Below are 24,813 nucleotides of genomic sequence, written 5' to 3' on the forward strand. Positions count from 1 at the left end.
GCCAGCTCCCTTTTTTCCCTCACAACATGTCTTACAAAAAGGGCCATTCATCAGATGAAAATTCTCAGAATTGTGTACGATCCTGGTAGCAGAATAAAGTCAGTCTGATCAAGAGTTTGAGAAAAATGTTTCCCCATACTCTAAAGCACTCAGATTTGCTGCAGAGGGACATCTCAGATCTAAGATCTGAGCAGCAAATCTCCCTCCCTCTGCTCCCCAAGCACCCCACCCCATGAGATACCAGCCTCATTCTCCCTACCACCTACAGCAATGCAATGATTAACTTGCTAGAGGCTATTTAATCACAGTGATTTTGCTTGTGTCTCACAAGAAAGAACATTTGCTGAATTGCATGTCAAGTTTGACCAATACAAAATGTTTGCTATTAGATATTTCTTTCTTGTATTATGGATCTGCTTTACTGCTGTGGTCAAGGCACAGAATGGTAAGAATATTTAATTTAAATAAAAACTACCTGTTTTAAAGACCGCTGGAAAATACAGATGGTTACCTTGCTGAAAGGTGCAATAGTACTACCTACAATGGAACTGAACCAGCAATTTTTGGGTTCAAGCCATAGTCCTTACCATTATGACACCAAGTTCAAGCTAATGTTCAGTCCTTATTATTATTATTTTTTTCATTTATTTGCCTAAAGAGTCAGTGACAGTTAATTGGTATCTTAAAAATGTTTTTATTGATTTATTGTATTACAATGCTACTCATTGATTAACAGTGAGAAACCAAAACAACAAAGAATGCAATTCCTGACAAGAATGTCTGTGTGGCAAGTTTTTTGCTGCTGTTTTAGTGGAAAAAATACGGAGTACTAGGTTTTTAAAACTTACTTAAATATTTACGTGCATCACAGTAATATCTTTTTTGTAGTATCGTCACTACCCAAGGGACCAGATGCCAAAAACAATACTGCTTATTCTGTTTAATGTAAAACAAAAATTTCAGGATACAGCTCAACAGCACAACAAAACATGGTTTGGCTGTCAGACCCACCAACTTAGGGGGCAGCGCCAAATTCAATAAAGGAGAATAAAACCACTAAAAATAAGGAGCTATCAACAATCTCACATTACCACAATTGTTATATGTTAATTCAGCATCTAAAAAAATACCAAAAGTATAACTGTTTGTATATCTTCTCTTCCACAGAATACTACCTAACAATTGTGTAAGCCTTTCAAGCATTTTTAATCAAGCAGCTAGCCTAATATTGAACACTGTATGCTTGAAAACTGCAATGGGAACTTAGTCCGTTAAATACCTGTAGCCATGCGATATTGAAACTTTCTCCTGCTGAAGCTCAGTAAGGTACTTGCATGGGTAAATCAGGTTGTTATTGCAATGTGTTTGGTAAGCTCGTAAGGGTCTTTGATCTGGGCCAAGTCAAATACAAACATCCAACTGCATTAACAGGAACATTGTGCTGTTGCAGACACCATTGTTCAGATACACCATTCACAAAGTTCCTGACTCACTGGTTATCAGGTTATTTTCCCATAGATTTGTGTTAATTTTGAAAGCCCAGAGCCCCCAAGTTTAGGATAAGAGTTTTGGGAGAGCGTAAAAGTAAGCGTAACGATAAATTTGGCTCCCTTTGGTTAATTTCAGGGAAAAAAGGCCTTATTTGGTGCATTTATTGTCCAGACTGCTTCAGGAGAAAGTGCTGATCCATGTTTCCTCTACACTTTCATGGATTTGTTGCAAACAAGCAGAGTAATTGCTGCTGGCCTGTCACTGACATTTCCCTTGAATTTTAAAACTTTCAAATATTATTTTACTCTTGCTTACACACATTTCTGAAATTTTAAGCACATGCTCAAACCTTTTAACATAATATTGACTCAAAAATCCAATATTTGAAAACTCTTAATGTAGTTTAATTAGATTATATCACATTAAAAAAAAATGAAGCGTGAGTGCCTTCTTCAATTTCTGAAATTCTTTTTCCTCAATTAAATCACATTTCATTTGAAATTGGTCTTTTGGCAAAAAGTCTTACTTATCCTTCTCTCCATATTGATAATTGCTCCAAAAAAAAAAGTTTGGGTCTTACAAACCCTGATTTCAAGTCAGATAATGAAACTCATTCATGTAGTTTTATGTTTGATGTTTTGGACCCTTGTGTGACTCTTGTTCTTCTTTTTTCGTGACAGAAAAAACATGCCCAAGACCTGCTTTGGATAATGGATATCTCATACCTGACAAACAATATTATGATAAAGGTTCTTCCATTCATTACGCTTGCAATCCAGGTTATAAATCTTCAAACGTGGGATGGTGGGGAGAATTGACATGCGAATATGGTGTGTGGTCAGCTGTCCCACAGTGCATTGGTAAGGCAACCTTTTTAGTATTTGAAGACTTTATATAGTTGTAGTTTATATAGCCGTTGATACAAATTGTTTAAAATCAATCATACACCACTTTTACGTCTACTTCAGCTGAGGTGCTGCTTACAAGAAGAAATTACTTTAGTCACACAGTCACTGTATTTTTGCTGAAAAACACAGAAACCATAGGAAATAAAGGAAGAACGTAATAAACTACAGTGGTATTTTATGCGCTTATTTGTATGGAAAATCCAGTGTCATACTTGTACACCGTTGAAAACTACATTAGTGGAGCTGCATGGCCCAGTAGTTGTACACAGTATAAATGCAACTGTCAGCAATCGGAATAAACTGCAGCGAAAGTCCCAGAAAGTAACAATTCACTGCCCATACATTCCAGGAAATTACAATTTCAACAACACTACATTATTGCTACTGTGTGCATGTACATTTACATACACACATACATGCTGTACATACATAGGCCTACATAAGTAAATAAAGTCAAAATAGAAGTCCGGCGGAAAACCTTTAATAAATACTCTAATGGGTATTCAATAATTTCATTATTTCATCAAGATTTTGAGTAACAATTAAAAGCATGTTTTTAAGGTCATTCATTTCAGTAATTAAAGGTTTATATTTTATAACCCAAGTAATAGTGTTTAAATATTCCCATGCTGAATCACCCACACACTGCCTCATTTTTTAATAATCATTATTTGGCTTTCTTTTCAAATTCTTAAAAACAAGCATTATACTCTATGACATATTAATTAAATTGTGTATAATTTTACAAATGATTCTGAACTGAAAGCTTTGTCTCATGAAGTGTTGCTGGGCTCTTACCGTAGCTCATTTGGCTGTATAAGAAACATTGTATACATCTGAAAATTGCACGTACATATTGGGCTGCACAAACAAACACAACAGTGTGTTAGTTAAAGGGATATCAATTAAACCCTGTTATACCAATTATAAACCTACCCCCTGTGCACATGTCGCTTTCCTTATATTATTACGATGGTTAAGAAAATAAAGTGGATTAATCATTTGTATGTGATCCTCCAAACAGCAACTGGTCAACCATGCACTGCTCCTCCTCGCGTAGAACACGCAGTAATTACAGCAAGATATCAGTGTGAATATGGTCATCTTTCTAGAGTGCAATACAAATGTGACGAAAAGTACAGGATGAAGGGGGAAGAAGAAGTTATCTGCTCTGATGGAACTTGGAGCACCAGTCCACAATGCTTGCGTAAGTACAGTATAACCCCATGAGAGATTTGCCGCCCAGGGTGACGGATGAGGTGTGCAATAATTTGAACACAGTGCAACAGCATATGTGTTTTCCTTGGTGAATTCATCAGAACTTTTATTTTGAAATGAAAATTAAAAGGGATCGTACAAACACTGAAACTGAAAATAACAAATGTTAGCTCCCTGTTGTGCCCAACTGAAAAATACTCCCTTCCTATTCGGCTGGGCGGCCAAGCCCCTTACTGGTAGCACACGATCAGGGAAAGGCAACAGGATAGTCCAGTCCAGGCAAGGTTCATTATTCAGCTCAGGTACTAACACAGGCAAAAGGACAAAGCAAGTATTTTGGCACTCAAACAAAAAGGAAATCAAAACTCACAGCAGCAGTTTTACACACAGACAGCTCTTCAAATCTCCACAATATACAGACTTGCAGGCTTCTTTTATCTGAGCAGCTACTCTGCCAGGTGTGCTTAATAAGAGGCAAAGGTAAAACTAAGAGAGATTGGAGCCATTTCGGAGGAAGATACTGCCCCTCAATAACACCTGCCCTTGTTGTGTTAAAATTTAAACATGTTGTTTAGTGTTAGTTCTTGCTTTTTAAATGAACATTCTGTGTAGAAAACAAGGGTATTCAATGTGCTGTATGATACAAATGTTGCTATAATTGTGTTTTAAACAGATTACTGTGATGTACCTACACTATCAAATGGGGTCATTTTAAGGCAGCAAAACACATACAGAAGTGATGAAAAACTACAGTTTCTGTGCTATTTTCCATTCATGCCAACAAATGATGGCAGTGTCACTTGCAAGAATGGACAGTGGGATGGACCAGTGGAATGTAGACGTAAGTAGTCCTGTTTTTGAGTGTAAAGGTTCCCAATTATATCCTTTTTCAAAAGATGCCATAATTGTTCTTTGAAAATGTCTGTGAGTAAAAAACACATAGAACTGAAATAGAGATAAATAGAGATAGAGTTTTAGCATTAGTTCTTGCTTTTTAAATGGTGGTAAATACAGAAAATGTAACAAGACTTTACTGTAGGGCAGACAAACTACCAGACTGTTGTGCATTTTGATTTTCTTTTTTCCGTATGAAATGTTGTAAAAGATACTCAACAAATAGGGCATTTCTGTTTTAGCCATTGTTAGCAGCTACCTGTCCAGACAGCTCAGACATTTCTTAAACAATATCTTAAACAAGCCAGGCATTTCAGCTATAGTAAACAGCACTCAGATCACCATTATATGTTTCAGTTATCACTAAAGCGCTTAATTATGTAATAAAAAGATGGTACTAAAGCTGCCCAAGTACGGTATTGTATAAACAAGGAACACATTGTTTTTTATTTCATGTATCATTTTAGCGTCAAAATGTGGAAAGCCAGAGGTCCAAATCAACAATGCAGAGCTTAAGCCTTCCCTGACAGAAATATTTGAAAATGGATCAAGAGTGGAATATCAATGTAAGGCAACATTTATCCCCAAAGGTGAAACCATAGCAATATGTAAATATGGACAGTGGGAATATCCATATTGTGTTCGTAAGTATGCTTTTTCAATTTAATAAATGTAAAGTAATCACAATATCATGAACTAAAAAGTGGTAGTGATAGACATTCTGTGTAGAAAATGTCTGTTCAATATGCTGCATAAAAAAAATATTGATATAATTGTGTTTTATATAGAAAATGATTACTGTGAACTACCTACACTGTCACATGGGGCAATCTTAACCAAACACGAACCATACAGGAATGATGAAAAACTACAGTTTAAGTGCTATGCTCCATACATGCCAACAAATGATGGCAGTGTCACTTGCAAGAATGGACAGTGGGATGGACCAGTGGAATGCAGAGGTAAGTAGTCCTGTTTTTGACTGTAAAGGTTCTCAATTAAATGGTTTTTCAAAGGAGGCCATAAATGGTTTTAAGTCATTGTTGTTCTCATGATATTTTATTAATCTTGGTTTCCTGTAAATGATGATCTCTTTTTCAATTTGATTTTCCAAATATTCTTTAGAACTTTCTGTGAGTAAACAACACATACAAGTTAAATATAGATGAATAAATCCAAAATTTCAACTTACACTTTATGGCCAAAAGTATGTGGACAGCCCTCCTCTTTATTGAGTTCAGGTGTTTCAGCCACACTGATTGTTAGCAGAAGCATAAAATCAAGCACATAGCCATGCAATCTCCATAGACAAACCTTGGAAGTAGAACGGGTCATACTGGAGAGCTCAAGTATAAGTGCTATTATTGTCAAGTGGAAGCATCTAGGAGCAACGACAGCTCATCCACGAAGCGGTATACCACGGAAACTTACAGTGCGGGGCCGCCGAGTGCTGAAGCACACGTACAAACCACCAATCCTATGTTGACTCATACACTACAGAGTTACAGTCTCAACATCAGCACAAGAACTGTGCGTCGGCAGCTTCGTGAAATGGGTTTCTATGGCCGAGCAGCTGCACACAAGCCCAACATCACTATATGCAATGCCAAGTGATGGCTGGAGTGGTGCAAAGCATGCCGCCACTGGACTGGAGCAGTGGAAACGCGTTCTCTGGAGAGATGATTCATGCTTTACTATCTGGCAGTCTATTAATCTGGGTTTGGCGGATACCATGAAGTTTGGTGAAGTTTGGCTGTTTTTCAGGGTTTGGGCTAAGCCCCTTAGTTCCAGTGAAGGGTAACATTAATGCTTCAGCATACAAAGACATTTCAGACAATTTTATGCTTCTATGTGGCAACAGTTTGGGGAAGGCCCCTTCCTGTTCCAGCATGACTGTGCCCCTGTGCACAAAGCAATGTCCATAAAGACATGGTTTGGTGTGGAGGAACTCCAGTGGCCTGCACAAAGCCCTGATCTCGACCCCATTGAACACCTTTGGGATGAATTAGAACGCCAATTGCGAGCCAGGCCTTCTTGTCCAACGTCAGTGCCTGACCTCACAAATGCTCTTTTGGCTGAATTGGCACAAATTCCTACAGACACGCTCCAAAATCTTGTGGAAAGCCTTCCCAGAAGAGTGGAGGCTGTTATAGCTGCAAAGGGGGGGGCAACTCCATATTAATGCCCATGGTTTTGGAATGGGATGTCCAATAAGCTCATACAGGTGTGATGGTCAGGTGTCCACATACTTTTAGCCATATAGTGTATGTGTATTCAGCCTGATAAGTGGTCAGGTGTCTCAAGGTATTGAAAGTTTTTAACTTGAACGCTGCTTCTCTAAAGGATTGTCATGTTCCCCTTGTCCTAAAAAATACATGAAGACACGGCAAATGTCAGTCTGTCCTTCAAAAGTAAGGGAATTAGATTCACGGAAAGTTAGGGGAAGTTTATTGCATTTCCAGACTGTTGCCTACAGATAGAAAAGAATTATCAGTCTTAATATATTGTTTCAGCTCGAAATGTACCATGCGGACCACCACCAGTACCGGACCATGGAGATATAAAAGAAAAAAAGATGGAAGGTGGTGTAATTAAACAGGTCACCTATCAGTGTCAAAGAAATTATAAGCTGAAAGAATCAACCCCAGTAAAATGCCAGCAGGGACAATGGACACCAACTCCGATATGTTTAAGTAAGTGGCTTGTGTACAACTGCATTTCATTTAGGCATCATAATAACACAGAATGCCTGTCAAAAATAATCACTAATTTGTTAATGTATTCAGATAGTGTGAATGCTGGCAAAGTGATTAAAAAGTAACAGTGATAAAAAATAAAGTAAACAGAACAAAGTACAGCAGTCACTAATGAAACTAAACGATACATTTTATTTTTCTGCAGGTCCTTGTGTGATAGTAAATATTGACCCAAGGTATAACCTTGCACAGCCAACTCAAACAATATATATTGAAGAGGGGAAAGAGGAGAAACTTCGTTGCAAAAGAGATTATTATTATAGGCCTGGTTGGAATTATTACTACGAAGCACCTGCAAGTTGCCGTAATGGACAAGTACAATTCAAAGCATGTAAGTATATAATACATTGAGCCTCATTTGGAAGAATGTTTTCTGCATCCGCAGGACATAACCTCTTCTTTTGCTCTGCTTATCTGATGTTAAATGAGTGCAGACTGCTTCAACTATATAAAGTGCCTAAATTCAAGGCTAACGAAAAACCATCTGATTTACTCTCCAGTGCTACGCTAATTAACATGTGGCCCTCATTCAGATAGATGCCCATCAAAAAAGAATGGACAAATGCATGAACGTTTTAGAATATTTGCACAAAGATCAGTTGCTCCTCAACTTTTTATATTTCTCCACTGTGTAGGTTATCGTATTACCATGTTTTGTTCCACAAAATGCATGTATCAAACAGCCTAGTCCTCAGTGCAATTGAGACTTTATGTGATTCACATATAAATTGGGGATGGTAGCAATGTTTATGACTGACTTTGCATTGTGTCTTTAAGCAATGCTTAAAAGACTATGTCTTTAATGTATGATACTGTATGAACTTCTCTGTATCCTATAAGTTTTCTGAAATGGTATTCATTCAATGAAATGGTATTCACTCAATACACATATAAATATAACCACATGGGGTAATGAATGTTTGGGGCAAACTTTTCCACATGAAAGACATGAATGGTGCATGCAAACCCCACCCTTAAAAGGTGCCCGTGGTTGTTGTATGAGAAAGTAAAACCCAAGGAGAGTATTTTTGGGATGTACCAATCAAGTATGAATTGCGTTTAAGAGGGCCATTGACATTATGTTGTAGTGAAGGTCAGTTTATTTTGAAGAAGATTATCACATTGTCCTAGACCTAGCCTAATCAAATAGCCTAAGATGGGCTATTTGATTGCATTTGTGAATGAATAACAGTTCATTAAAGGAGGAGATTAAGCTTCAGACGTGGCCTGGTTAATCCAAAAACCTGGAAAGCAACATAATTCAGTTGCTTATGTTGGAAATATCCTAATTTGCACTTTCATTCATGGCCACCCTGTCACTCCAGAGAGTAGTACGGATGTCATTGGCATCTCACAGCCATCAGCATCCAGGTGTATTGACCAATTGGACATGGGACACATTTACATTTTTTGTATTGCTTTTGCTCTGTTAAATATATGCCCAACAATCACATGAGTGAAATCTTTGAACCAAACAAGCTGTCACTTTTTTAAAATTTCTGTATTTGATATAACCATTTTCAACCATTAACTAATCATTTTATGCAGGCACATGGAAAACATTGCTCCTCTTGGTTCCAGAACCTTTTTAATATCTTGGAAATATTCACACAGCTTTCACATTTAAAGTTGCATGTGTCTTACAGCTTAGTTCTGACAAGCCACTATATTAGAAGTCTGTGTGAATGATTGTCTACCGGGGGTTTACTTTTTCAGGGTGAAGTAAGTGTATCGGGAGCATGCATCTCTGTACCCTCATTTTAAGATGTATGCCCATGTTTAAATTAAATCTGAACACCATTACATGAAACTTCATCTACATAGTGCTGCCTATATAACTTTCTCTTATTCAAGTCCAGAGCTTTTCTTGAGACTTTACTCAACATTACCATTTTACTGTACTAATGATACCCTTATCTACATGAATACATTTGTGGTATGGCTCAAAACCTGTACAGATTTATGTTGTAGATTATAGTTTGAAGTCAGTTTGTTTTTTTTTTCCTTGAGTGCATTTTCATACAAAAGTTGTGAATTAATTGCTGTCATTGTAGTGATCACTGAAGGTCAGATTAATTAATTCTGTAACTGAGTTATTTCTTTCTTTGGCCAGTGCCAAAACATTACCCTACTTAATACAATGGCATTTTAATCTTCTAGGACAGTAAAGAGTTACTTCACTTTTAAACAAGATTCATGTATTTATTTTTGTAATGCTGCATACTTTATGTCCCTTCAATTTTAAGGTTACCAAGATAAGAATATGTACATTCTGTAGTCATCTGAAAATAAGTATGCAATCATTTCTTTATCCTCGAAATAACTGAACTCTTTTTACAGGTGAACAATACTGAGGCAAGGCATAGGTGAGTTTCCAGAATGTCCGCTGAACTATAAAGAGGCTTGCTTTTGTTTGAGGAATCCATTTTAATAACATTTAAGATGTGTATGCTATAGGTTTTTGATAGATTGTTCTGTGACCATTTGTTGTTTTTGCAGGTCATGGACTTTACGCCATCCACTTGAAATGAAGACACCGTCACAAGAACATTATGCAGTTGTTTATTGTAAACAAATAACATCAAATGTATAATATGTATCCATTGTCATATTCTTCTTAAAAGAATCGTCTGTATCTATATATAAGTGTAAAGTAGAAGAAAAAATACTTCACTTTACTAAGTAAAACATTTGTTCGTAATGTCACAGTTGTGATTCATAGAACTTTTTGACAGAGACCTGATGTAGCAGTGTCTTTTTTGTTGCCAGAACAGATAACTGATGTTAACTTTTGTTTACACCAATGGCATGGGTTTCCTGAACTCCTATAGTTCCTGAGCTCCTATAGTTAAAATCCAGGTTTTGTGTGAAAATGCTGTAAGAGACTTTTAAAAAGGCCCTGACAAAGGACACATTACAGATCTTAACATATTTTTCACAAAGAGTAGGGTTCCCTGGTGCCCTGGTGAAGTTCCCAGCCTATCTCTTTTAGCCTAATAATCCCTCACAATTTGGGGGAGAATGTCTGTTTAGCAATCCCTCGCTCTCTTGTCTCCACCTGTTTGAATGAAATTGCTTTGTTAATTGAGGAATGTTACTCTGAAATGACTTGTATCTTGATCAAATACATGTAGGGAGAGCATGCTTGCTGACCCAGGGTTAATCACTATGGGCAAAATTCCACCAGGATTTTTCATAAGCCAAAATACAAAATTTTTAAGAATACTAGCATTGTATAAATCTGACATAGTAATGATCAACAAATCAGCAACACAGTAAATACTATTTATTTCAGTTTATCTTAAATTCATAACCCAGGTAATGAATAACTTAATTCAATATGAGCACATCTATTTGAACTTCTTCATCAGATAGCTTTTCATCAAACAGTAAATTAAAGAAAACCACATATGTATGAACAGCTTTAATCCTTCCCGATCACACTATGAACAGGACCAGGAGTGACCAGTGGAAAGCAACTGCAGCTTTGTAGAAACTGGCAGATGATTTAGCAGTCTTTGGCCTTTCACATAACAGTCATGGCGACGGTGAGGCTATGACAATTTATGAAAAATGAAAGAATATCATGCTGATCATTCATGCAACTTTTGTGCCAGTCACATGTGCCATTAGTAACTAAGTTGCAGTTATGAATTTATGTTTACATACATTTATGATACACTATGGCATTTTACAGTTCTGTTTAAGACTCCAACAGGTCTTCCATAAGGTCATAGTGTAATTTAAGTTTTCCATTTGCACTCAGTCTTTCTACAGTCTCTCTTAATCTTACAGATATTATAAATGGGTCAGCAAATATGTCTGCCAGTTTACGTTGATTTAGTTTTAAATGTGGAATTCATGGTTGACATGCATACATGTAACTGCTCAAGGACGGTGCAGGATGATGAAAAAGACATATATGTTTTTCTGTAGTATAGGAATTAGTAACAGGAAAGTACACCAAGCAAGTCTGGATTTGGAAATCTTTCTAAATAAATCTGTTCAGTCTACTGTATATCCTGATTCAATTTTCTGAAAAATTTCTTCCTTTGAACAACCAGGCATTCTCCAAGTGATTGGAGAAAAATGTCCCAATTGGGGTGGGCCATGATCCAGGCAGCATATAAAAACTACAGAGTCAATGAACTGAGTCACTGAGTAACTGAACATAAATGCCCACCAAGCACTTAACTTGCTGGGAGTGTTTATATTGATTGTTTATGCATAACGTAACCAAATCATATCAAAATGGACACACTGACAAACATACTGTGTGTACATGCACACATTTCCATCACAAACAGTTTCCTTTGCAGTTAATTTCTGAGCATGCATTGCTCTCAATTGACAATATCATTAAGTTGAAATGCTGTCCATAATTATTAGCTGTTAATTTTAGTCATGTGTTATTACCCATTTCATTTACAGAGCCATGAGTAAGCCCACAAAAAGGAATGGCCTGACATACATCCTTTTTTCAAGGTCATCATAATAGAAAAGTAAGTTAGTGTGGGCTTAGTTTCATGTAGGCTTGTAGGATTGTTTTAAGAACATAACAAGAACATACGAATTATGATTAGTCTGTTGCTGTAGGTCAAAATTTACTAGGCACAATATAGGCACATATCAATTTCCTAGATGTCAAGCACAAGAGAAAACCGGTGTTCGGGATTGCCTCATTTTTTTACAAGCTCTTGAAATAGTTTTAACATCTTTTAAAATCCTTCTGTTAATCGAATATAATATTTACATGGTTGTGAATCAGCAATATGAGTGAAGAAGGTAAAGCATGTCTCTACCATTCAAGGAGTTTGTCCAAGGAGTTTGTGTTACTGTATTTCCTCAATGTCTGGTTTTGTGTGATTCAGTCAGGAAATGAGTGGCAGAGAATCAGATAGGCAGTAGCGTCGGGGAGGCACAGGACGAAGAGGTGATGGATGAGCTATCATAAATAATCTTGAAGAATTTAAGATTAAAGCATCTTGTTCCATTACTGGCACATTCATGTCAACATGCCTACACTCTGCCCTTGGTAATACTGTGCCATTAGGCATATAGAAAATGCAGTATTCTAGAAAAATCTGACAGTTTTTAGTACTTTTTCCCCTTCATGCCTATTTTGGGCTGTACCTTCAGTTTACCTCTGTGTGACAACCTCTGCACTTACGCAGGAGTACCACACAAAATTTTATTTTAGTTTGTGAATATAAAGCAATCATTTTATGATTTAATCACAAATCTGGATCAAACTTAAAGAGAACCACACTGATTTAATGTCCTGTGACGGGAGGAATATGGCACTCTTTCATACACACTTACACTGTAGTATTGCAATATCATTGTTCTATGTTAATACAGTAATACAGTCAAAAAATACTTCAAAACCTCCAGTTTAACATAATTTATATGCATTTCCATATGATATTTACTGTATATACCTTCCCTAGACACAACACAACAAGTAAGTGACAAATACAGAACCTTTCATTAAAGCAATTCATTAAGTGAATATGACTAGATAAATCTGATCAAACCTGATAAGTAAATCTGATCATGGATTTACAACACAAATTTTAAAAAGGTTTACTTTGGGCTCTGATTGTGACCACAGTAGGTTTTCATTTTTCTTTTGATTACCATTCAAGAAACCTGTTCAGTATTTTGGACAGTATCATGATTTGGTGGTTGCTGAAATCTGGAGCTTGATGTGGAGGAGACTAAGATAGAAAAAAAGTTACTATTCTCAAGTGTACCAGGATAGAAACCTGTTATGGTTTGAGTATGTCACCAAAAACATGAATTATATGCGTTAAAAATATGCAATGTGAAATGAATACAAGAAAATGGCTGCAGAATGAAAAACAGCATGTTTATTACAGTTTGCATGGCCCTGCACTGTAGCTTGAAAGGCCATCAATGGCTGCCTAAAAACACACACTGAGCTTTTCTGATTGGAGTTACACACATGCTCAAAATGTGCTAGTGCATGGTTGTCAACAAACAAAAAGGACAATGGCAACACTCCTGTGGAAATAAGATATGAAATTTGATCCAATTTCTCATTCTGCCTTTGTACACAGTGGATACAGTGTACTGCCTGTACACTGTGTATCCCTTTTGAAATTCCCTTTTTGAAAGTTTTCATAACTGGGATAGTTCTGTAGTCCTCCTCTGTACACGCTTTGCTCTCTTATTCTGCCATTGCCACATTGGCAGCAAAATAACTGTCACAACACATCTGATAATCCAGGCTTCGGTAGCACATGAAACTGTGATTGTCTCAAACACAGCACATGACAGTACAGGTAAATCTCAGACATCAAATGGTCAACATATTCAAGGAAATGTCATGTAGAAGGAGTATAATTTTCATACATTGTTTTTGTAACGCTCAGCCAATTTCCACCTTTCCTCAATCAATGAAGCAACTACACCAAACATGTACAGTAAGTGATACTACTATAAAAATACAATTCAAGTTACTCCTTATGGATTACTGTTCATTGATCTTATCCAACTTGAAGTTTTTATTGTCCTGTAGCAATAAAGCTTTAAGACACCAGTTTCAGTTCATCTGATCGGTGAACATATTTCAGATGAATGTACATTTCATGAAACTTGGTGAGGAGAATTCTGATGCATTGTGTACTATTTTCTTATGTTTAGAATTTGCATATGTGTCTGTATGTGTAATAACTGGTATGGTAAAAGAAAAAAAGTACATGAAAAATTCACCCATGATAGCATTCCCCTGTGAATAATACACTTTCCAAACCTGGGAAATATTTGAATGTATACTCACATGACCTGTAACTTTGATGGAATGGGGAAAAGAAAAATAAAGAGAGGGGAAACCATGCAAATCTCTACTGGAAAAACCCTGGGAAAATTCAATCCAACATTATCCACAGGGTGGCAGTAAATTAATTTGTGTTAAATAAAATGATCATAATCTGCACATTTGTAAAGAATTCAGTCAACCGCTGTATTATTCTGTCCATATTGTTTCACATCATCATTCTACAATAACAGTGGTTGCTTAGCATGTTGAGTGGTAATCATTGACATTACTATGTAAATACTTAATGAATTATTGTGTTTATTGTTGTTGTTGTTGTGATGGTTTTTTGTGGTGGTTGTGGTTGTTGTTTCTGCTGTTGTGAGTAGTAGGATACACAAAATCAGAATATCATGGTAATGTCACACAAAATTAATGGTGACATAGAACATCCTAAACATTTATTGCAGATAGCATGAGTTTCCATAAGTATTTATCTAGTTCTTTTGTTCTTTGGAAGATTTTATATGATTATAATAACATAATCATATCTGATTGTGTTTTGTCATAGTCTTAAGGTTGTAGGTATATTTTGAACAAGAATAATTTTTATATTTTTATGCTGTTATCCTTATGTGTATTTTCAAACCAATGCAACGACTACAATGATGGTATGCAGTTCATATTGCTTTTCATTATAAAATGGGTCATTTTCCACAGTAATGTTTGTTACATTCCATGTAAGTATTGTATTGGTAGGTGTCCTCCAGTGTTTGTTCTGTCTGTCTCTGTCCCTGCCTCTGTCTATCTGCTTCTTCAAGTTCCTGGTTTTTGACTGCTCCTGCCATCTCTCCTCTGCAGAGCCGGCCCTGACCAATTTGGTGCCCTAGGCAAGATGTTAGCTGGTGCCCCTTGCATCGCAGCCAATTCCACCACTACGGTTAATTGCGGTTTTAAATTATTTTCTTTAGTAAGAGTAAAATTAAGAAATTCTTTTTCAGTCCTTTTTCCTCAACAAAATAAATATCTTAACAGAAAAAGTGCTGCAGTGATACAGCACATGTAAGATGGCTCAGACTGCAAGGCTTAAAAGTGTTTTAAAGGATAATGTCAATAAATAAAACAATAGACAAAAATCTTAATTCTGCTCAGCATGTCAAACCCTTTGTACAGATTGTTTGAAACATTTTATAAGTGTTTTAGCTGACAATGTAAACAAAATAAATAGACAAAAGAAAAATCTCAACTGTGGTCAGTATCTTCTGTACAAGTTTTTAACAAGCAAAGCCATTACCCTACAAGTTATGGGCAAGACAGACAAGTCTGTCTCCAGTCTCAGGTCTCAGTCACTTTGGGGTGCCCCTATGGATGGATGGTGCCCCTAGCATTCGCCTATACCGCCTATGCCAAGGGCCAGCTTTGCTCCTCTGATTGGTCTCCATAGCTGTCCATCACCCACCTCAGCATGCACCCTCCATCATCCTCCACTTTGTGCTGCTTCTCAAAGTCAAGGAAGGATCGTTAACGGCTGCATTTCAAGGATGCTACGTCATCGAATCCCGCCGAAGGACTGTTCCTATGTCGAGAATCCTTCGAATTCTACCAAGGACTGAGTCCTTCGTTCAGACAATTTTCAAGGATGCATAGCGTGTATCCTCAGCGTCCTTAAAGCACCCACAATCCTATGTGCACGTGCAAGAGTCTGTGGCGCGGAATTGAAGGCGGGACCTTTTCAATGACCCAACCTGCACACTCGCTACAATGTTCCATTATCTGTTCTGTTATCTGCAAGGAAGGAGTCTTGCCTAGCCTCTGAAGGACCTGACCTGGAAGGACCCATCCTATCAAGGAAGCATCCTTGACTTTGAGAAACAGCCATAGTCTTTAAAGTTTTGTTTGTTCCCCTTCACCCCCCCCCCCCCCCCCCCCCACCCCCGGTGTCCATTTTGACATCCTCTTGTTTGACTGTGGTTTTGTTTCCCCCTGTACCCTGCTTGTGGAATTTACGGCCCTCCCCATGGATTTTTCCCCTGACCAGGTTTGGGACTAGGTTAGTCTGGGGCATGCTTTACACAACCACCTTTAGAAAGATTTGCTGTTAGACACACTAGGTAAGAGGTGAGTGCCACCCCCTGTATTTTTTCTTACTGTAGGTGTTTAGCCCTTGGTGACAGACTAGACTGAGTTTTGTTTATTTCATTTCTTTGGCACCACCTGTGGTCCCCACCTGTGTCAGAGTGTGTATATTTTGTATCTTTTTTGTAAACAACACCTTCTTACCTTTTGTAAATAGCACCTTGTGAAGGAGTAGCCCTTCACCTCACCCACAACAGGTTAAATGTTCAATGTTAATTGTTTAATTGGTTAAATTGTAAAATAAGTGCTTCAAATCAATCAATTACAACTGAGACAGGTTTCATGTTTGTCTTGATTTAATGATTGTTTAATTGTTTTGTTAATTATGTCTTTGTCTTTGAGACCCAGTTAATTGGTCACACCTGCTTAGACTGATTAAATACAGGTGTGTGGCCAGAGATAGGTCAAATTGCTGCAAGCCATTTTGCTGTGCTGGAGGTTGTAGACTGGTTTTCCTGTGTTAGTGAGTATTTTTTTTTTAAATAAATTATTGTGTTTTTTTGTAAAGTTTTACTTTAATTTATGTGCAGAGCATCAGCCAGCTCTGTTACACACCTTCTGTAAATAAATACTGTGCACTTTCCCCACACTTTTTATCCACTGTGTCGCCCTCTCCCCAGAGAGCCCAGACACCTGCTGGGACGGAGTTTTACCCCTACACTACCAGAGCAGGACGTAACTGTTTATTTGAATTGGTAGAGTGACAGTGTAGTTTTGTGCAGTTTTAATGGCCCCAGTTTTCATAATGTTGAACTGGGGCCTTTAAAACTGCAAAAACTGAGAGTGATCAAGTGTGATGCTTTCCATCAGCTCCGAGTGGTCACTCTCACAACAACTGCAATAAAAGGGTTTAGCTGACAAGGCTGTAATCAATTAAAGAGTCAATGTAAAACTAGAAAATATTGGATCAAAACCTTAGACTTTTCATTTCTGTTCTTTATAAAAATTGCTGTTGCTGTTGCTCTGGCAAATTGTCACCACTGTGTTTAATGTAAACTTTTGTGCAGAAAACCAACCAACAGTGGAATCTCAGCCAAAGCACAAAGTCAATATCAACTTTGGTCTGACCATTTACAGGATTTAGAGGGCAAAATGTTTTACGGGAATATTTTGTTAATTCAGTAGAGGTCAAATGGGGTGAACATTTTAAATGACATTTATAGTCAAAACAACAACATGAAAAAATAAGTGTTTACAAGAAAGAAAGGAAAAATAATCAACATAGGGCCAGTACTTGGGTTGTTAACTATATGCAAACTGCAATTGCACTGAACCAACATTTTTAATGTGTAAACCTTGCCCTTATTAACATGCACATGTGTTTACACTCTACAGAATAGATCTGCCTGTCAGCCACTATACTCTGATTACATGCAAATGTGTTCTTTATTATTGCTCATTGCAAACTGCCTGAATGATTATCCTATGTCTGTGTTTGTGATTTGTGTCAGTTTGCAGGAGAGGGTCCACAGCAGTGGTCAAACAGAGTGCATTGATGGGTTCTGACATACATTCATATGAGTTGAATGTGTATTGTGCCAAAGAGTAATAGATTACTTTAATAGGCTACTTTTTATTAGCAAATGGGTGAATCCTCATGCCGTCATCAGCCGATAGCAGCAGGCCACATTGATTTCATTCTGCTGGTGGATATTGGGGAGGGTAAGTCAGCCAAAGGTTTAGTCTGCTCCATTGCTTATCAGTCCCCGCTGCTGGTCAGCTTAGAAGGGAGGCTGAGGTGTGTAAAAGAAGTGGTGTGTAGCATCACATGTTTTAGAGGACAGCACATGTTTGGCTATGTCCTCCCACATTGACAGTAGAGGTTTCACAGCAATAGGGCTGGAATAACTGAGCGCTTACAAATAAGGGAAAATGTGGACAAAAGCATTGGGTATTCCAAATGTTTTGGAAAAAATAATTGTTGAATCATTCAACAAACACCGGGAGAGGGCAGAATAGGACACTTTTGGTCGTTTCACAACTTCAGTCTAAACCCACGCAATAAGCAACCACCCTCAACATTGGCCAGCTCCCTTTTTTCCCTCACAACATGTCTTACAAAAAGGGCCATTCATCAGATGAAAATTCTCAGAATTGTGTACGATCCTGGTAGCAGAATTAAGTCAGTCTGATCAAGAGTTTAAGAAAAATGTTTCCCCATACTCTAAAGCACTCAGATTTGCTGCAGAGGGACATCTCAGATCTAAGATCTGAGCAGCAAATCTCCCTCCCTCTGCTCCCCAAGCACCCCACCCCATGAGATACCAGCCTCATTCTCCCTACCACCTACAGCAATGCAATGATTAACTTGCTAGAGGCTATTTAATCACAGTGATTTTGCTTGTCTCACAAGAAAGAACATTTGCTGAATTGCATGTCAAGTTTGACCAATACAAAATGTTTGCTATTAGATATTTCTTTCTTGTATTATGGATCTGCTTTACTGCTGTGGTCAAGGCACAGAATGGTAAGAATATTTAATTTAAATAAAAACTACATGTTTTAAAGACCACTGGAAAATACAGATGGTTACCTTGCTGAAAGGTGCAATAGCACTAACAATGGAACTGAACCAGCAATTTTTGGGTTCAAGCCATAGTTCTTACCATTATGACACCAAGTTCAAGCTAATGTTCAGTCCTTATTATTTTTTTTTTATTTATTTGCCTAAAGAGTCAGTGACAGTTAATTGGTATCTTAAAAATGTTTTTATTGATTTATTGTATTACAATGCTACTCATTGATTAACAGTGAGAAACCAAAACAACAAAGAATGCAATTCCTGACAAGAATGTGGGTCTGTGTGGCAAGTTTTTTGCTGCTGTTTTAGTGGAAAAAATACGGAGTACTAGGTTTTTAAAACTTACTTAAATATTTACGTGCATCACAGTAATATCTTTTTTGTAGTATCGTCACTACCCAAGGGACCAGAGGCCAAAAACAATACTGCTTATTCTGTTTAATGTAAAACAAAAATTTCAGGATACAGCTCAACAGCACAACAAAACATGATTTGGCTGTCAGACCCACCAACTTAGGTGGCAGCGCCAAATTCAATAAAGGAGAATAAAGCCACTAAAAATAAGGAACTATCAACAATCTCACATTACCACAATTGTTATATATTAATTCAGCATCTAAAAAAATATTTTATACAATGTGTGAATGGGACTTGGAATCCCCCAATCACATGCACACATGAGTAATCTTTGGCTGACTGTAAAGTTCTTAAGTATGCTTTTTCAATTTAATAAATGTAAAGTAATCACAATATCATGAACAAAAAAGTGGTAGTGATAGACATTCTGTGTGGAAAATGTGTGTTCAATATGCTGCATAATAAAAATATTGATATAATTGTGTTTTATATAGAAAAAGATTACTGTGAACTACCTACACTGTCACATGGGGCAATCTTAACCAAACACGAACCATACAGGAATGATGAAGAACTACAGTTTAAGTGCTATGCTCCATACATGCCAACAAATGATGGCAGTGTCACTTGCAAAAATGGAGAGTGGGATGGACCAGTGGAATGCAGAGGTAAGTAGTTCTGTTTTTGACTGTAAAGGTTCTCAATTAAATGGTTTTCCAAAGGAGGTTTTAAGTCATTGTTGTTCTCATGGTATTTTATTAATCTTGGTTTCCTGTAAATGATGATCTCTTTTTCAATTTGATTTTCCAAATATTCTTTAGAAATTTCTGTGAGTAAACAACACATACAAGTACGGAACATACATATGGAAACTTACTGTGCGGGGCCGCCGAGTGCTGAAGCACACGTACAAACCACCAATCCTATGTTGACTCATACACTACAGAGTTACACTCTCTGGCTGCAACATCAGCACAAGAACTGTGCGTTGGCAGCTTCGTGAAATGGGTTTCTGTGGCCGAGCAGCTGCACACAAGCCCAACATCACTATATGCAATGCCAAGTGACGGCTGGACTGGTGCAAAGCACGCCACCACTGGATTGGAGCAGCGGATACGCTTTCTCTGGACAGATGAATCATGCTTCACTATCTGGCAGTCTATTGGACGAATTTGGGTTTGGCGGATACCAGGAAGTTTGGTGGAGGTGGGATAATGGTCTGGGGCTGTTTTTCAGGGTTTGGGCTAGGCCTCTTAGTTCCAGTGAACATTAACATTAATGCTTCAGCATACAAAGACGTTTTAGACAATTTTATGCTTCTATGTGGCAACAGTTTGGGGAAGGCCCCTTCCTGTTCCAGCATGACTGTGCCCCTGTGCACAAAGCAATGTCCATAAAGACATGGTTTGGTGTGGAGGAACTCCAGTGGCCTGCACAAAGCCCTGACCTCGACCCCATTGAACACCTTTGGGATGAATTTGTACATCAATTGCGAGCCAGGCCTTCTCGTCCAACGTCAGTGCCTGACCTTACAAATGCTCTTTTGGCTGAATTGGCACAAATTCCTACAGACACGCTCCAAAATCTTGTGGAAAACCTTCCCAGAAGAGTGGAGGCTGTTATAGCTGCAAAGGGGGGGAAACTCCATATTAATGCCCATGGTTTTGGAATGGGTTGTCCAATAAGCTCATATAGGTGTGATGGTCAGGTGTCCACATACTTTTAGCCATATAGTGTATGTGTATTCAGGCTGATAAGTGGTCAGGTGTCTCAAGGTATTGAAAGTTTTTAACTTGAACCCTACTTCTCTAAAGGATTGTCATGTTCCCCTTGTCCTAAAAAATACATCCATCCTGGAAGACACAGCAAATGTCACTCTGTCCTTCAAAAGTAAGGGAATTAGATTCACGGAAAGTTAGAGGAAGTTTATTGCATTTCCAGACTGGTGCCTACAGATAGATGAGAATTATCAGTCTTAATCGTTTCAGTTCAAGATGTACCATGCGGACCACCACCAGTACCGGACCATGGAGATATAAAAGAAAAAAAGATGAACCGTGGTGTAATTAAACAGGTCACCTATCAGTGTCAAAGATATTATAAGCTGAGAGAATCAACCCCAGTAAAATGCCAGCAGGGACAATGGACACCAACTCCAATATGTTTAAGTAAGTGGCTCGTGTACAATTGCATTTCATTTAATCATCATAATAACACAGAATACCTGTCAAAAATAATCACTAATTTGTTAATGTATTCAGATAGTGTGAATGCCGGCAAAGTGATTAAAAAGTAACAGTGATAAAAAATAAAGTAAACAGAACAAAGTACAGCAGTCACTAATGAAACTAATCGATACATTTTATTTTTCTGCAGGTCCTTGTGTGATAGTAAATATTGACCCAAGGTATAACCTTGAACAGCCAACTCAAACAATATATATTGAGGAGGGGAAAGAGGGGCAACTTCGTTGCAAAAGAGGTTATTATTATAGGTCTGGTTGGAATTATTCCTACGAAGCACCTGCAAGTTGCCGTAATGGACAAGTACAATTCAAAGCATGTAAGTATATAATACATTGAGCCTCATTTGGAAGAATGTTTTCTGCATCCGCAGGACATAACCTCTTCTTTTGCTCTGCTTATCTGATGTTAAATGAGTGCAGAGTGCTTCAACTATATAAAGTGCCTAAATTCAAGGCTAACGAAAAACCATGTGATTTACTCTCCAGTGCTACGCTAATTAACATGTGGCCCCAATCAAATAAGAATGGACAAATGTATAAACTTTTTAGAATATTTGCACAAATATCAGTTCCTCGCCAATGTTGTGTTTTTCTTTGCTGTTTAAGTGATCATAGTTCCATGTTTTCTTTCACAAAATGCATGTATCAAACAGTGCAATTGAGGCTTTATATGATTCACATTAAATGGGGGAGGGTAGTAATCTTTGCAATCCTTGTGTGTTACTCACTGTGTCATGCAGTAGCCAATGCATTCAGCAATGCTTAAAAGACTATGTCTTTAATGTATAATACAAAGTCCTCTATATCCTGTAAGTTTCCTGAAATGGTATTCACTCAATATACATATAAATATAATCACATTGGGTAATTAATGTTTGGGGCACACTTCTCCACATGAAAGACATGTATGTGAAACCATGGTGTCTTTCATGTGGGTGTGCCCTCATTTTCAGATATCTGTCCATGCATAAATTAAATCTTTTTTTTCTTGAGACTTTGCTCAACATTAACCTTTCACTGTAATAGTAATACCCTTGTCTGCATGGATGGCAGCATGGTATGGCTCAGAACTACAGTGCTGTACAGACTTATGTTGTAATTACAGCTTGAAGTCAGTTTTTAAGTACATTTTGAGACAAAAGATGTGCATTAATTGCTGTTATTTCATTATACAATAGCTGATGATCATTTAGGCTCAGTTTAATTAATTCTTTCACTGATTTTTTTCTTTCTTTGGCCAGGACCAAAACCTTACCCTACTCAATGCAATGATATTTTGATATTTGAGGAGAGTAAAGAGTTGCTTCACTTTTAAGCAATATTAATCTTTTTGATTTCTGTAATGCTGCATGCTCTATCTCTCTTGATTTTTAAGGTTACCAAGATATGAATACGTACATTCTGTAGTCATTTGAAAACAAGTATGCAACAATTTCTTTCTCTTTGAAATAATTAAAATCCTTTTACAGGTGAATCATTCTGAGGCAAGGCATATGTTTCAAGGATGTCTTCTGAACTATAAACAGGTTTGCTTTTTGAGGAAGCCATTTTAATAATAAGCCATTTAAGATGTGTATATGCTATAGGTAATTGATAGATTGCTCTGTGTCCATGTGTTGTTTTTGCAGGTCATGGATTTTTTTTTGCCATCCTCCTGAAATGAAGATACCATCACAAGAACATTATGCAATTGTTTATTGTAAACAAATTACATCAAATGTGTAATAAGTATCCATTGTCATATTTCCTTAGAAAAATTGCTTTGATTTATGCAAGTATAAAGTATAAGGCAGTAGTTTCCTAGTGTTGAAATGTTCTGACCCCTGTACAATGCACAGAAAGGTGCCATGTACATGTGGTCTAGCCAGGTTTTGTATGAAAATACAGTGTATTCTTTACCCTCTTTATTCAAACAGTATGAATAAACTTACAAAGGACTCTTAAATACCAAGACTCTTGAATATCAAGACTTCACTGTCCAAACCACATTTGTTAATAGTAATTTAGAAAACAAAAGTAATACAATATACATCATTTTCCCACATTCATTGAGAAAGCCATGTAATAACAATTTGTCAAAACATGTATCGTATGTTTTCTTAAAAGAAAACAAACAACAGGCATCTGAATTTGTCATCTGTGTATGCAAAGAAGTGCAAAGAACACAGCAGCGCTTGATTAGTACTTTGATTGACTTTTCAGACAGAAATATGAGCTTGATAAAAAAGCAATATAACAATAATAATAATGGATACATTTGCACAGCACCACAAGGTTCTCAAAGGTTCTCAAAGCACTTTATAGTGAGGGAGGGGACTCAACCACCACTAATGTGTAGCACTCACCTGGGTGATGTAAGGCAGCCAATTTGTGCCAGAATGCTCACCACACATCAGCTGAGGCAGAGAGATAATGGGTTATTTAGCTAATTAAATTGGAGGATTATTCAATGCCCAGATTGAAATAGCCTGATTAGGAATTTAGCCTCCTATTCTTTGAAAGAAGTGCCATGGAACCTTTAATGACCACAGAGAGTCAGGACCTCAGCTTAACGTCTCATTCAGAAGACAGTGCCTCCAACAGCACAGTGTCCCACTGGGGCATTGATCTCCTGCAAGGTACAGAGGGAATACTGCCATCTACTGGTCCACCAACACCACTTCCAAGAGCAACCTGTTTTTTTTTCCCAGATGGTCTCACATCCCAGTACTAATCAAGCCCAACCTGTTAAGCTTCAGCCATCAAGTAGAAGAGGACTGCTGGGTGGTACGACTGCTGGCAATGTAAAAGAATAAAATAATTTTAAGTACAGCTGTACAGGTACAGCTATCCACAATTAAAAGCAAGTTTAAAGAAATGTCTGCTTGAAAGACCAGAGATAAACCAATTCAGTGCAATGTCCAGGACACCCACCCAATTTTGAAGGCAATCTATTAACATGTTTAATGGGATAAAAACAACACTGAGATCTTGCAAAACTAAAGTCAATCACCTGTGTCCTTGTTCATAAGGTTGCTAGACACCCTGAAGGCAGTCACTGTTCTGTTGTTTATGAGAAATACACACTGAAATTCAAATTCTGATTTTAAAAATGGCATTGTTTCTGAGACTGTTATGTCTGATAGCCCGAGAGTTTCAATAATCAGAGAAGTAACCCAAAAAGCCAAAACATAAGAGGGTGCCAAACCATTAGCCAACGCAGAAAAGCAGCAAACATTCAATAAGGACTAACTCAAATACAGCATACAGGTTGTGCAGGGTCAGGGCAGGTTTACAGAAATACCACACCCACCTTATAGATTAATTTACATAGAGAGACAAAAATGACAAAAACAAAACAAAGACTGAATACTAAAAGATAAAAATGCAGGCCTTGTGGTGCCACTGAAGTGTTGAGAGAGACTGGGAATGGGAAAATGGTCCATAGATACACCCGGCCCAGGGTGCACAGGTGATCCTCATCATGCAACTGAGCTGAGACACTGACAACTCTGTAAGCCCCACCT

The 24,813-nt window shown here is 37.5% G+C and overlaps 1 protein-coding gene and 1 long non-coding RNA gene across 2 annotated transcripts; both read left to right on the forward strand.

The window, feature by feature from the left end:
- Positions 1-309: 309 nt before the first annotated feature.
- Positions 310-9,967, forward strand: LOC118772982 (complement factor H-like). The gene is made up of 10 exons (XM_036521694.1): positions 310-445; positions 2,172-2,351; positions 3,424-3,606; positions 4,291-4,458; positions 4,979-5,155; positions 5,300-5,473; positions 7,025-7,204; positions 7,413-7,598; positions 9,608-9,633; positions 9,767-9,967. The coding sequence occupies exons 1-9, from the start codon at positions 376-378 to the stop codon at positions 9,619-9,621; spliced, it is 1,332 nt and encodes a 443-aa protein (XP_036377587.1). The 5' UTR covers positions 310-375; the 3' UTR covers positions 9,622-9,633; positions 9,767-9,967.
- An 8,568-nt stretch (positions 9,968-18,535) lies between these two features.
- On the forward strand, positions 18,536-23,273 carry LOC118772984. Its single transcript, XR_005004719.1, has 6 exons — positions 18,536-18,651; positions 19,557-19,730; positions 21,051-21,230; positions 21,439-21,624; positions 22,777-22,833; positions 22,936-23,273. It is a non-coding gene; the product is annotated as an uncharacterized LOC118772984 (long non-coding RNA).
- The last annotated feature ends 1,540 nt before the right edge of the window (positions 23,274-24,813 follow it).

This window comes from Megalops cyprinoides, chromosome 2 (genome assembly GCF_013368585.1).
Source record: "Megalops cyprinoides isolate fMegCyp1 chromosome 2, fMegCyp1.pri, whole genome shotgun sequence".
NCBI lineage: Eukaryota > Metazoa > Chordata > Actinopteri > Elopiformes > Megalopidae > Megalops > Megalops cyprinoides.

Coding starts and splice junctions, on each gene's coding strand:
- LOC118772982 (XM_036521694.1), top strand. CDS start 376: ATGTTTGCTATTAGATATTTCTTTCTTGTATTATGGATCTGCTTTACT. Junction 3,607..4,290: donor CACCAGTCCACAATGCTTGC/GTAAGTACAGTA, acceptor TGTTTTAAACAG/ATTACTGTGATGTACCTACA. Junction 5,474..7,024: donor TGGACCAGTGGAATGCAGAG/GTAAGTAGTCCT, acceptor ATATTGTTTCAG/CTCGAAATGTACCATGCGGA.